Source organism: Erpetoichthys calabaricus, chromosome 8 (assembly GCF_900747795.2).
Source record: "Erpetoichthys calabaricus chromosome 8, fErpCal1.3, whole genome shotgun sequence".
In the NCBI taxonomy this organism is placed as follows: domain Eukaryota; kingdom Metazoa; phylum Chordata; class Cladistia; order Polypteriformes; family Polypteridae; genus Erpetoichthys; species Erpetoichthys calabaricus.
The window spans coordinates 65841707-65856174 of record NC_041401.2 but is presented as its reverse complement, the minus strand read 5'-3'; the positions used below and the strand labels follow the sequence as shown (position 1 = coordinate 65856174).

Here is a 14468-nt window from a genome sequence, read left to right as displayed (position 1 = left end):
GGATGCACTGTAAGAGCTGGTGGTGGACTTCTTTTTTTGCAAGAAGCCTCTGAGACCAGTAACCACTAAGCAACACTGAAATGTGCAAAGCTACAAGTACCTGGGAGTGCACATGAACAAAAAAATTGCACTGTTAAAACAACAAGTGACACTGTACAAGAGGGGCCAGAGCAGACTGTACTTCCTAGGGAGACTCATGTAATTTGATGTATGCAATAAGCTAATGGAAATGTTCTATCAGTCCAAAGTAGACTGTGTTCTACACTGTGCAGTTTCCCAAGGAAGCAAATTAAGCTCAAAATGTTTCAAAATGCCTGAACAAACTTATCAGAAAAGCCTGCTCCATCACATGGATAACCCAGGACACACCGGAAGCTGGAGAATGGGGGAAAAATTGGATGCCATTGTGAAAAATCTACTCCATGAGAAAGTCTCTTGGAGCACTTTCAGCCTCAGGCTCATTTGATCACAGTGTGAATAAAATGCGCTTCTGGGGATCTTTTCTCCCCACTGTTTTTAGGCAATTCAATGCTTCCTCCCAAAATACTTTGAGTTAGTGCTGGGCGGTATGACCAAAATTCTATATCATGGTATTTTTCAAAATTATACCTGTTTCACAGTATTTGATGGTATTTTTTTCCCATGCATGAGTGGATGTTAACCACATTTTCCACTGCAATTACTGCAGTAGACTGGCTAAGAATAACCTATTCCACTGTCATGAGAATTGTACATTATACAAAAAAAAAACATTTTAATGTGCACACAGGTATTAATATAGGTTTGCTTGGCCACATAAAGTGATAGTTTTCAAGGGAGTGGCACTAATCAAGAGAAGGAATCACATTGCATGACAGTTGCAGTCAAAATATAGAACCTTTTTATTGAACAAATTTTGCAAACTTAAACTAAAATTTTGAAGAGGCATTTAGACTTAGTAAAATATCCAGAGGTGCTTGTCAAAAGTTGTATTGCACTGAACATGTCTTAGAAAATGAATAGTAAATATTTTTTGTAAACCAACTACACTTTCTGTTAATGTTAACAATCTCTGTCCACTGACACGTAAAAGTGACTTTTTAAACAACTTTACCATCATTAAACTGCATAATATTTAAACTAATAAATAACAACAATAAAATAATAGTGCAGCTTCCAGTAATAATACTATTACTTCAAGGCTTCAAGCCCAGGTGCATTAAACTGTGTTCACCAAATAAAAATAAAATAAAACAAGTGCAACTTGGTGATGACATCTTTACCAACTGAACCATCATTAAGACAAATTGCATTAATATGGACCTTACTTCAAGCTAAGCTTTATACATAAATAAAAAAACTGCAAATTGCATTTATAACGCTTTTTGTGGTATAGCCCTACGGAAGCGTATTAGGGCCACAGTGAAGAAAAAAAAAATACGGACACAGTGAAGAAAAAAAACTATATTTTGAGATTAAAGTTTATTTTGTCATTAAAGTAGAACGTTGTAAACTAAACTTAATCCTAAAATCAATGTTTAATTTGCCAGATTTTCTCAAATCTCGTCATAAATTAATATAGCACATTAAATGCTTTGTGTTAAGTGTTCCCCGACCCAGTTGTTAATGGCTGCGTGCTTCTTAAACTGACTTCCACTGCACTAAGAGGAGGCGCAGGCAGCGATCGCCGCACAGAATACATTCTCTTAATGATATTCCTGCTCTCTGAACATTTAGAATGCTAAGATAAATACTTGATATCATTTTCAAGATGAAATGCATTAAAGCATGTATTAAACATGCACGGTAGTGCTGCTCCCTCACAATAAGGGGTCCCCAGGTGTACGTTCAGTGTAGAGAACTTTATGGCAGGTGTGACGAGGCTCCAAAAAATTGTATGTATGAATGGGTATCGCACAGGTTTAACTGAAATATTGTGTAAATGTTGGGTTTGTGATCTGGTGGTTGGAGACACGAACACAGAATTCAATGCATGTTCTTCTGAGCGGGCTGTCTTTATTGCATGCGTGCCGTCTCTGTCTGACATACCAAACCCCCAGCTCCTATCCTTCCTTTTTCTTTCTCCACATAACCAATCATCACACGATAAACATCTTTGTCAAATTAAAACTAGTTATAAACTTAGACCACGGAGTGTTCAGAACTTTAAAAAAAACCTTCGTTATACATGTTTAATTATGCCACTAATTCAGGGTTGCACCCATCCCAGCAAGCATTGTGTGCAAGGCAGGAGCAAATCCTGAACAGAGCGCCAGCACATCGCAGGGTGAATACGAGCAATACATACACTAGCAGGGTCAATATAGCATAACAAAACCCCACATCCTACTTGACTTTGAAAGGAATTCTGAAGCACGCCAAGTAAACCCACCAGAAAAACATGCAAATTCAAGGCAGGAAACACCCCCTTGCTGCAAGGCAGCAGTGCAACCTCCACGCCACCGTGCCCCCACATGATTAATACATGCTTCAATGCATTTCATCATGAAAATGATATCAAGTATTTATCTTAGCCATTCTAAATGTTCAGGGAGCAGGAATATCATAAAATTAATGTATTCTGTATGCTGCCTGCGCCTCCTCTTAGTGCAAGAGGAAGTCAGTTTAAGAAGCATGTAGTGAGTAACATGGCTCAGGGAACACTTAATATAAGGCATTGGGTTTGAGAAAATCTAGTAAATTAAAAATTCATTTTAAGATGAAGTTTAGTTTAAGATGCTCTACTTTAATGACAAATTACGAGAGTAAAGTCAACATGTCGACTTTATTCGCGACATAAATGGTGAGATTAAAGTAGAAATGTCGTCACACTATTACACTATACCCAGGTACATTGCACAGTATTGAAAAAATAAAACAAGTACAACTTGGCTTGCAGTATTATCCAGTAGTACTGTATAGAAACAGTATTCACACATTTGAACATAATGGTCCACATCCGACCTTTTAAAACCAAAGTATCTCCAGACAACAGATATGGCTCCTTTTTGTCGGCAAACATTCTTCTGTGTCATTATGTTCAACTTTATTGTCTGCTACAGCTTTAGTTTCAGAATATTCTCTGTCCATTTTCACCATTCAATACCTCCACTAACGCATGTACTCCGGTGCGGTGCGTGTTTAGCGGTGCAGCAGTGGAAAAGGTCCCCCCTTAAACAGTTTCCCGGTGTTACGGTATAAGAAAAATCCACATTTGTAACAAAAATAAAACACGGTTTTTGGTATGAACCGGTATACAGTAATCCCTCCTCCATCGCGGGGGTTGCATTCCAGAGCCACCCGCGAAATAAGAAAATCCGCGAAGTAGAAACCATATGTTTATATGGTTATTTTTATATTGTCATGCTTGGGTCACAGATTTGCGCAGAAACACAGGAGGTTGTAGAGAGACAGGAACGTTATTCAAACACTGCAAACAAACATTTGTCTCTTTTTCAAAAGTTTAAACTGTGCTCCATGACAAGACAGAGATGACAGTTCAGTCTCACAATTAAAAGAATGCAAACATATCTTCCTTTTCAAAGGAGTGCGCGTCAGGAGAGAGAGAACAAAGCAGTCAAAAAAAAAATCAATAGGGCTGTTTGGCTTTTACGTATGCGAAGCACCGCCGGTACAAAGCTGTTGAAGGCGGCAGCTCACAACCCCTCCGTCAGGAGCAGCGAGAGAGAGCCAGAGAAAAACAAAGTCAAAAATCAATACGTGCCCTTTGAGCTTTTAAGTATGCGAAGCACCGTGCAGCATGTCCTTCAGGAAGCAGCTGCACACAGAAGGTAGCAACGTCCCTATCGTCTAGGTGTGCGAACAGCCCCCCTGCTCACACCCCCCCTACGTCAGCGCAAGAGAGAGAGAGAGAGAGAAAGTAAGTTGGGTAGCTTCTCAGCCATCTGCCAATAGCGTCCCTTGTATGAAATCAACTGGGCAAACCAACTGAGGAAGCATATACCAGAAATTAAAAGACCCATTGTCCGCAGAAACCCGCGAAGCAGCGAAAAATCCGTGATATATATTTAAATATGCTTACATATAAAATCCGCGATGGAGTGAAGCCGCGAAAGGCGAAGCGCGATACAGCGAGGGATCACTGTACCGCCCACCACTACTTTAAGTTCTTTTCAAAATTTCTGCCCAAAAAAAAAAGTATTTTTTATTGGTTTATTTATTCATGTCCTGTGCGTCTGTATCCTTGTTTTTTATGCTTTTGCTGCTGTATGCTTCTCAATTTCCCATTGGGATTAATACAGTTTATATAATCTAAGTACCAAAAACTGTTTACAGTGAATATGATTACATGAAACTTGATAGCCAAGTTATACGTAGAAACATGATTTCTAAAATTCCATGCAAATCCTTGTCCCAGTTAGAGAAACCAGGTTATTGGTCTCACAGGAACTTGATTAAAAAAGGTAGATTTCTCTGTGAATTATCCGGTTATTTGGTAATGTAAACCCTAAACTGGGTTACAGTTAAGTACTTTTTAGTCTGAGCATGTCCACTGCACTTGCTCAGCCTGTGCATGCATTAGTTGCACACATGCTTCCAGCAGCCACACGCAGAAAATGGTGGAAGTGTCTACAAGATAAACTTCCAGAAGCAAATGCTTGGGCAACTGTATTATTTCATCTTCTGGCTGAAATAATCTGTCTCAATATTTCATAAATTGTTAAATTTATGTTGATGAGCTGAACATTCAGTGGTTTTTAAAGTAACAAGTAATCGAAGGCTGTATTTTTTTTAATTGAAATAAAAATGCCTGGATTATTATTATTATAGCTGCACTATGCAAGGCAAGAAGCAAACATATGTGCCACAGAAGAAAGGAGTTTGCTACATGCAATCCAGCAGCAGAAAAATATTATTAAAGTGTCAGTGTGACTAAACATATTTATAGAACACAAGAAAATTATCATAGGCTTTATGCACATTTTTGGATCCATGGAGGAAGATGATAAAGTTTTAATTCTTTTTTTGCACAGTTTAATGATATTGAGGGTGTTTTGACAAAAGAGAACACTAGTAAGACTACGTGAGCACATACACATATTTTTAAGTATCCAGATTACTCACTTTACCTTGTAATTAAGGAAATCAAAAAACTGGCATTTTGTCAAGTGGCATAGGTCCAGGACTTGTCATGGGATTACACAGGTTGAACTATAAAAAAATGCACCTATAACATTTGCAAAACGTCATTCATACATTTATAGTACCTGAATCTCCTCACGGTTATTATTTTTAATAAAAGGAAAGGTAACTTTCTCTCACCTCAACAAAGTGTAAAGGATTTTATTTTTTCACAACATGCAATCTGCAAGGTGGTGCTTTAATATGGCTTTGCTTTGGAATGCTGAGTTTGCAATAATCTCTCCTTAGAATATTTATTAGCTGCAAATTCAGTGAATGCTAATGCATTTATGAGGATAGCTGTTAAAGGTGTTTTCTGGGATTTTATAATTGCATAGATATAAGATATTATATCTCTCTATTATAATAAAAAAAATCCTGGGACAAGACGTGACTTTTTCAGAGAGATACTTTCACATCCCACGAGACGAGACTTTGTGCCAAGAGATTTAACCACGCCTGGGGCCGCAAATAAAACACAAAGAGTAGATGACAAAGTAGAACGTCGTAAAGAATTCAAAAACGTTGATGCGATACACATGCAGAGCAGGTTAGAGATAATGAAAGTACTAAAATTCAAAGTCTTAAAAAAAAAAATCATAGTGAAGAGTGCATTAGCGCAAATGAATTAAAATTATTACTTGGTGAAATAACAGAACAGCGAAAAGAGATCAAATATATTGTTCGGATTTAAACTTTAATTCGGAGACTTGTAGATCGTCTAATTTGTGTTGCCATCAGGGTAAAGTAGTGTTTCTTCCCAATGAAGTGGCATATCCATGAGTATTGAAAGATTTGTTGTTTGCTGAAAGTGAAATCCACTTAGGCAAACAGCAAAGGTGCGAAGTGGCTGTCGCATGGGGCAGGCCAGGGGGGGTTGGCAAGCAAAGCGAGGGTGGGGCAAAGCCCCCTAGTAATTATCCATCCATCCATCCATTTTCCAACCCGCTGAATCCGTACACAGGGTCACGGGGGTCTGCTGGAGCCAATCCCAGCCAACACAGGGCACAAGGCAGGGAACCAATCCTGGGCAGGGTGCCAACCCACCGCAGGACACACACAAACACACCCACACACCAAGCACACACTTGGGCCAATTTAGAATCGCCAATCCACCTAACCTGCATGTCTTTGGACTGTGGGAGGAAACCGGAGCACCCGGAGGAAACCCACGCAGACACGGGGAGAACATGCAAACTCCACGCAGGGAGGACCCGGGAAGCGAACCCAGGTCCCCAGGTCTCCCAACTGCGAGGCAGCAGCACTACCCACTGCGCCACCGTGCCACCTAATTATATAAGATATAATTGTTACAGCCTATGGGTAATGACAATTGATTCAAGACTCAGATTCAAGTCTCTCTTCTCTAGAAGAAGAGAACCTGCATTTGAAATAATGAGATGGGGGGAAAAAAGACCTTACCTACACATACTGACTTCAGAAGTTCTACCGTTTTGTCTCAAATGTATCTCTCCAACCTTAACCCGATTTAGCTCTGCTTTTGGCCCGGGATACGGAGAAGTGTTTCTGTTTGATGACTATAATGCTTTTTTGGCAGCTCACATGTTATGAAGATGGAATGGTTTAATTAGTTTGATCAAGGCTTTATAATGTTTACCTATGGTGGTTGTACTTACCAACTCAAATGTCTCTTCCACCTTCCTACTTTTTAAAGTGCTAAGTAGGGTTACCACCTTTCCTTCTTACTTTTTTTTATCTTTCACTGTAGACTTTGCCATTACCCTGTAAGCTCAACAGGTAGTTAATCCTCTATTCGCAAATAACTCTTTCCATAAAATATTCCTGTATGTAGATGATATTTTGCTTAGAGAAACCACCAGCTTGATTTTCCAAGGTTAGAATGAGGTAAATGAGTAACGAATACTCTCCAGAAAGTGAAGATAAACTAATGGGATAAACTCCAGAGGGGTGCTATTGATCTTAGCACCGCTTCACAGGAGGGGTTCTAAGATCAACAGAAGAGTCCACTGATCACCCCTATTTACAAGACAACATTCAGGTAAATGGGAGAGTCGAAAAGAATCGGAAAATACTTGTGACATTAGTTGATTGCATGAAATAAAGCTATGCATATTAATAAATCAGATGACGTGATGTATTAGATGAGGTAACAGTAGTAAAAAAGTACAAAAGCACATTAGCTGTATTATTGATTGCTCACTCATGGAACAACATAATTGTGCAAATAAAGAACTGTTCTGCATTCTCATCTGGGCTCCGTGACTGTCTTCGTTGAAAATAGAGGAAAGTTTTTTTCCACAACACTAATGGCAATAGGCATGGTGGCGCAGCGGTAGCGCTGCTGCCTCACAGTAAGAAGAACTGGGCTTGCTTTCCGGGTCCTCCCTGCGTGGAGTTTGCATGTTCTCCCCGTGTCTGTGTGGGTTTCCTCCCATAGTCCAAAGGCAAAATGTGTGCTGTGTGTGTGTGTGCGCCTTGCAGTGGGCTGGTGCCCTGCGCTGGCTGGGATTGGCTCCAGCAGTCCCCCGTGACCCTGTGTTAGGATATAGCGGGTTGGAAAATGACTGACTAACTGATGGTAAGAAACAGAAGGAAGAGTCTCTCCCAGAGGGGTTAAAAGACGATAACACAATATTACTGATGTTTAAGCAAAAGCTGGGGCAGTTGGACATAAGAGATTTCAACAATGCTTAAACATTATGAATACACAACACCCATCAATCAAAGTAAAACATGCCATTGGCAGCGCAGATTGGCAGGCAGATACAACATATAAAAGTCCAACATTCCAGCAGTCACACAAACTTAGCACAAATGTATATTTTAAGGACAAAGACACACCTATTTAATTTTTCACCAAATAACGTTCCATCCCAAGCGTAAATTTAGGTATCTGATAGAATAACAATTAATAAGATTTCAAGGGATTGGCACAGAGAAAAGAACTTTAAGGAGGCCACTATTTAAGGCACTTAAAAGAAATGGGTACACACATGACTGTTAGAGCATCTTTATATATTTCCCACTAACAGCAAAAGCTGTGAGACAACAAGCACATAATACTGCTTAAAATTTCTTACTACAAAAAATGCAAAGAAGCAAAAACTTGGGGCAAAGAACATTTTACCAGTGCATTAAGAGCAAATAATACAATTCTCTAAGCCTATAAAAAAAAAAAAAAAAAAAAACCTAAAAGAAGACTTACTGTAGTTATAAGTAACCTGCACCAAATAGACACAACTAAAGAAAAGCAAAAAAATATCTCTGGTAAAAAAAAAAAAAAAAAAAAATCCCAAAAAATGGAAAACTGAAGGTGACATAAGGCATTCCACAAAAATTAAGAGAAAACAGAAAAACTTCCAAGTATATAAACATTTTCTGTCTTAGCTTAAATATAATCAATATAAATAAACAATCATATAAATATTGTGTAAATTACCTACAAGACTCATTACACATGTATTTCTAAAAGCTGATCTTAAATTGAGATGTACATAGATGCTTATTCACAGACATTTCAAATGCAGAAGCTACATTATTTTCCTAAGTCCAAAAGGGTTGGCTTGGCTACAAATATACAGCTTATTAATTAAGTTGTGTAAAGTATATATTTTTTAATCCAACTGTTTCAGTGCTTCAGTATACTTTTTCTTTGCTGTACTTTTCTTGATATTTGATTTCTTACTGTTAGACACAATTTAAAACCAAAGATAAGCAGGGCTTACAATACATGCGTAAACTGTTCAACTTTAAATTCTAGATGTCCATTAGCAATTACTATATGCTCTGATCAATCGGTCTATGATTAATTATAAAAATTCCAAAGTTAATACTTTAATATACGATATAAGGTTTGTGCGTGTCTGGTAATGCAGGAGACTAGTGTAAAAAAAATTTTGAGATTTTTTTTTAGAGGAAAAAGAAAAAATCAGAATTGGCTAATCCAGTAACATGAAATTGGTGACCAGTATCAGCCTTAAAAACCATGATCAGAGTATCCCTGTTAGCAATGTTTCATTTTTTTTTTTTTTAAAGCCAATCTACTTGATATTTAATAAGGTTACTACATTAGTGTAACAGGCTCATGCATTAAACTATTAAAAATGCTGTTATTTGCTATTGTTGCAAACGGAAGTTCTGCACAACACACAGATTTCACTCAGAATAATTATTCTGCTAAATAATGTATTCTTTTCATTAGATGTAAGGATGCAATGGATGAAGTTGGAGAAAACCTTCACACTTAATATGGGGCATTCAGTGTAACTCCACATTTTGTTCTCTAAGGGTGCTTCTTTCCAGCAGGATGGGGGCAGTGGTATTGTCTTCAGCCTCATCCATGCTGATTTAAACATAAGGCTAAAACAGCACAGAACCAAGTGCTAGCAAGTGCATTTAACAGAGCAATTGTTCCTATTTAGCTACCTTGTGTACTGAAACATTTAATTTAAGTGCATTTGGAAATGATAAAGGTAGCAACTCACAGGTTTATTTAGAAGATTAACCAACTGTATTTAGCTATCCTACCTGAATAAATACTGTGTCTCTAACTTTGCCCCAAAGTTAGTCATTAACATGAAATTCTCAACATTATTAGCCTCATGTTTCTAAAACAACTACTATTGGATATCTAAGTGAGTACTACTGTCTTGTCCTACACTATAGTTGAGTATTTACTCCAGGTGTTATCTGTGTTTTACACAGTGAACAATAATTCTCCCAGCTCTCCTAGTGAAATACTACCACACAGAGGAGACACTTTTCTGATACTGAGAGGGACCTTTCTAATCAGAATTAGGTGTAGCTGCCTCAATTATTCCTCTGCTCAAAAAAGAGCATCAAACACAATTATGCAATTTGGGGGAGTGGAAGGGACAATTAGCCAATTAAGTAAATACAATACAATTAGATTATTAATCAATTATATCGAATAACCACATTAGCACTACTCAAATTTATCGCCGAATCCTCAACAGTAAGAAGGATTTCATGAAATCCTAGTCATCATTTATTCTGTCATTCATATACAAGCAATTATAAAAATTAATTTTCCCAGCCTCAATTTTACTATAGCAATACTATTTCACTCACCTCTTAAAATTACAATTCTCTAGTCAACAAAAATGTAAATTTAGCAGCATTGCAATTTGTATTTGTTAATATCTTACAAAGTATTGTAAACTAAACATTTTGTATGAAAATATTCTATATAAACAAATGTTGTTGTTGTTGCTGGATCAAAGACATGAATATACTTACAAAATAAACTGCTCCAAAGCTGCCATGGCCAATCTCTCTCAGATCTGTGAAAAGTTTCTCTGGATCCTCCTTAAAGAAAAGTTCTGCAATTTCTGGGTCCTTGAGGCTCCCTGCTCGGTTGGTGGACGGCATCCTCCTTACCGAGCAGAGCAGAGCCGACCAACTATCTGGACGCGCGTTTAAGCTGCCAACCCAATGAATGACTCATCTGCAGAAGCGAGGCTTATTCAGCATGGGCACCTAAGGGATGAAAAAGTATACACACAAACACAAAAGCAAAAATATTAGTATAGTTTCCATGACTTTCTTTGACACTTTTGAATAATTGGAGATTGATTTGCAATCTTCCTTATGCAGACAATAGCTCAGCTTTGTAACACGCCAAATCACAAAGAGAAACTGCAGAGTAAAGATTTTAAATAATGATTAAACATATTACAAAAAACTAAAGCACTATTTATTAAAACAAAGTATTAACTATATGTACAGTATGGAAACTTATCTAAAGTTTCAGTCACATCTGTAGTTAAACTGCTGACTTTCTGCTACCGATTTCAGAATTTTCTCTTAACAGATTTTAAGCAAGTGGTTTTAAAATTAGATAGACAGTATCATACCACTTAAACTTATGCAATAAAAGCATATTTATCTTTTGCTGTATTCTTTTAATGAAGCCAGGACAGTATCTTACAACCCACTACTCTGGACTGACAGTTTGAGAATATAATATTCTTGAAATAAAAACATTTCAACTTGATGCTTTTAAATAAAGACTGCTTAAAGAAATCCTGTGCGTGCTTGTGGAAGCATTCTTGATTTAATTTTTGAAGTGATATGAGAATTTGTTATTTAAGTAACAGGTATTTATTGCTTTAAGAGGGACATAGCTTATCAGGTAATCTTTATTTCTTATTCAGGACATGAGACTACAGCAATAGGATGAAAGACCTTAACAATTTGCCTAATGTTCAAAAATGATAAAACCTGTCATATATCCTCTTCCTTAAAAAATAACATCAGCATCATAAACCCTCTAGGTCTCTCACAATTTTATTGTAAAAGACTAGGGGGCTTTGCCCCCTGCTCGCTTTGCTTGCTAACCCCCAGTTTTGTTCCTGTGGAAATACAATTAAAAGTGATTTTTTTTTCATGATGAATTGTTACATATGCATTATGTTCACTTTCATTTTAAAACCTCATAAAAAAATGACTGTCAAATGTTTGTCCTTGTGATTTGTTAATTGTCATTGCAAAAGCTATTCTGACGGGAGTTTTAATATGAATGGCATATCAAGATCTCCATTTTGCCTGAACACTGTTTCGAGTTCATTCAATAAAAATAAGAATTTCTGATAAAACAATCCACTTACGAAAGTGGGAATATCCAGAGCCAATGTAGCCGGTGGCATTGGTGTCAAGTAGCTGCGGGTTTTTCTGTTTTGTTTTTTTTTTTTGTCAGTGGTTTCTGACCACTGTGGATTGTACGTTATTGTAATAAAGAAATCTGGCCAACCGGTTGTTCTGGATATTGCCATTGCATCATGATATAACTGTTGCAATGCTCCTGGACTACCTTGATATGATGAGGTTAATATTACTGCTTTACCTATTTTGAGTATGTCTGAACTATTGATATTTGAATTGTGAACGTAATCAATGAGACCTTGCATATGTTCCGTTCTAAGATTAGCTTGATTCGATTTAATAAAGAAGAGACGATTAGCTGCAAATTTTCCATACGCATTAATAATGTAATGTTGCAACAGATGTTGAGATGATAGAAGTGGGTTAAATACATGGGAATGTATCGCTAATCTTGACCCAAAATATTGTGTGGGTGTTATTCGTTTTTCTGAATGTGTTTGTTTCATATTGTACGACCATCCTGTTTCGCCATCTGGGAAAAGAAAAGGAAAGAGTAAAGGGTCGACATGTGGCGATGTATTTGACATATATGTGGGTTTATTATAAATGCGACTGTGATCTTTCGGATTCATATAGAAATCCAATAAAATTTCTTTGTCCGTGATTTGCTGATAACTTTCATGTAAAGTGCGATACTTTTGGACATATGGATTTGTATCCATTATTGGCTGTATAAGTTCCAGCACGTCAGATCGTTTAACTCGATTCTATGTTGCATCACTTCTCCGTGATCATAAATACTGACCAAACTGTGTTTTTTTTCTAAATTAAACTTGTTGTAGCTGTAATTGTTGCGGGAACACAGATACTTATATTGTATGGTACTTTTCCCTGATAGCAACACGAATTAGATGATGTACAAGTCTCCGACTTAAACTTTAAAGCCTTACAATATCTACATACTTTCGATATATCACATATGTGCATATATTCGATCTCATTTTGTTGTTCCGTTATTTCACCTAGTAATAATTTCGGTTTGTTTGCACTAATGCAATCTGTACTCTGTTTTGTGACACCTTCGAATTGTAGTACTATCATAGTTTTTATGTTGCTCTGCGTGTGTATCGTGCCAAGGTTTTTTTGGAGCCTTTCGAATTCCACTGCTTTCATAATGTGTAACCTGCTGTGCATGTGTATGGCGCCAACGTGTTTGAAAGTGTTTACGAAGTTCTACTGTGTCTTACTATTTGTCGTTTATTTCTGACCCTGTTTGGACCTGCACAGTTTTCAATTCCACTTGTTCCAGGCTGATTATTACTTTCCTTGCCTAGGTCACCGTCTCACAGGAACATGCTTCCAACGGATGTCAGTATGATGTGACTTGACCGTGTCGCGTGTCATCTTTAACTTATCAATTGTTTTAGAGCTGCTCTTTCTTCTTTGCTTTTTAGATGACCGTGATCTTGTTTGAAAATGGTTGTAAGTAGGGCGGGGCAACAACTGAGAGGTTAGATGACTGTGATCCTATTTGACAATGTTTGTGAGTAGGGCATGACTTGCCATGGATGTCAGTATGATGTGACTTGACCATGTCGCGGGACGTGAAAGTGTCTCTGCCTCTGTCTCTCAGAAGACCATGTCTTGTCGCAAGATTTTCTTTTATAATAGAAAGACTGTACTTGCTGTAAGACTAGCGAATATGGAGAATGTTACAATACCATACATTGGAGTCATCAAACAGGTTGGAGGCAAGCACTCTTTGGGCAGAGAATCCCCTAACCCCAGCTTAACGCCCAATCCCACTCAACCACACTTTAACAAGTACCTCCCTCTTTACCTTCTGGACACTACCACCCAATCATCCACTCATTCATTCATGTCACACAAAAACATTAAGTCAACTGAAAGTTGCTAATCCATATTACTAAACGAGAATGGTAAACCGGATATGGACGCAGGGACTTGCCCGTGGACGCAAAAGACATAGTGCGCAGGTGCCACACAAAGACCCCCCCCCCACCCACCCCCCTAGAGTGAAACGGGAGAGACTACGCACGTGCCACACAACACCCCCCCCCCCCCCCCCCCCCCCCCCCCCGCACCAGAGCAAAACGGGAGAGACTACGAACCGTCAGAGTAGGAAACAAAGTAAAACGTCATAAAGAGGTTAAAGAACAGGGACAAACACATGGAGAGCAGGTTACAGAACAAAGCCCCCCTCCCCAGAGTAAAACGAGAGAGACTACGAACCATCTAACATGCCGCAAGCAGGATAAAGCGAGGTCAGAAATAAAACACAGAGTAGGAAACAAAATAAAACTTTATAAAGGGATTAAAGAACGGGGATGAACACATGGAGAGCGGGTTACAGATAATGAAAACTGGAATGCAACAGCTTCAAAAAAACCTAGGCACGAAACACATCCACACCGAGATACAGAACAACGACAGTTAAACGTCCACACCACACAGCAGGGGTGGACCCGGAAGGTGCAGGCGCCTACATCGTGCGTCGGAAGGCACAGTAAAGTACAAAAGGCAAAGGCGCCTACACAGCATGGTAAAAACCGACATAATACGGAAGGCGCAGACGTCGCCGCCATAATGCGTCGTCAAGGCGCAGGAGGAGACATAGTAAAACAAGAGGTGTCAACACCCCGCCCCAGAGTGAAACGGGACACACTACGGAGTCCACAAAGGTTCATACATCAAACCCGAGATGGTACGGACACACGTCT

At 38.3% G+C, this 14468-nt stretch overlaps 1 protein-coding gene across 2 annotated transcripts in view; it reads right to left on the bottom strand.

The window, feature by feature from the left end:
* The window catches only part of taok1a (TAO kinase 1a), a 276152-nt gene that overhangs the window by 161693 nt on the left and 99991 nt on the right, over positions 1 to 14468 (bottom strand). For both annotated transcript variants that reach the window (XM_028806658.2, XM_051930844.1), the window contains exon 3: positions 10363 to 10602. In XM_028806658.2, the coding sequence (XP_028662491.2) occupies positions 10363 to 10494 (132 nt within the window). In that variant the 5' untranslated portion in view covers positions 10495 to 10602. The remainder of the gene's footprint in view (positions 1 to 10362; positions 10603 to 14468) is intronic.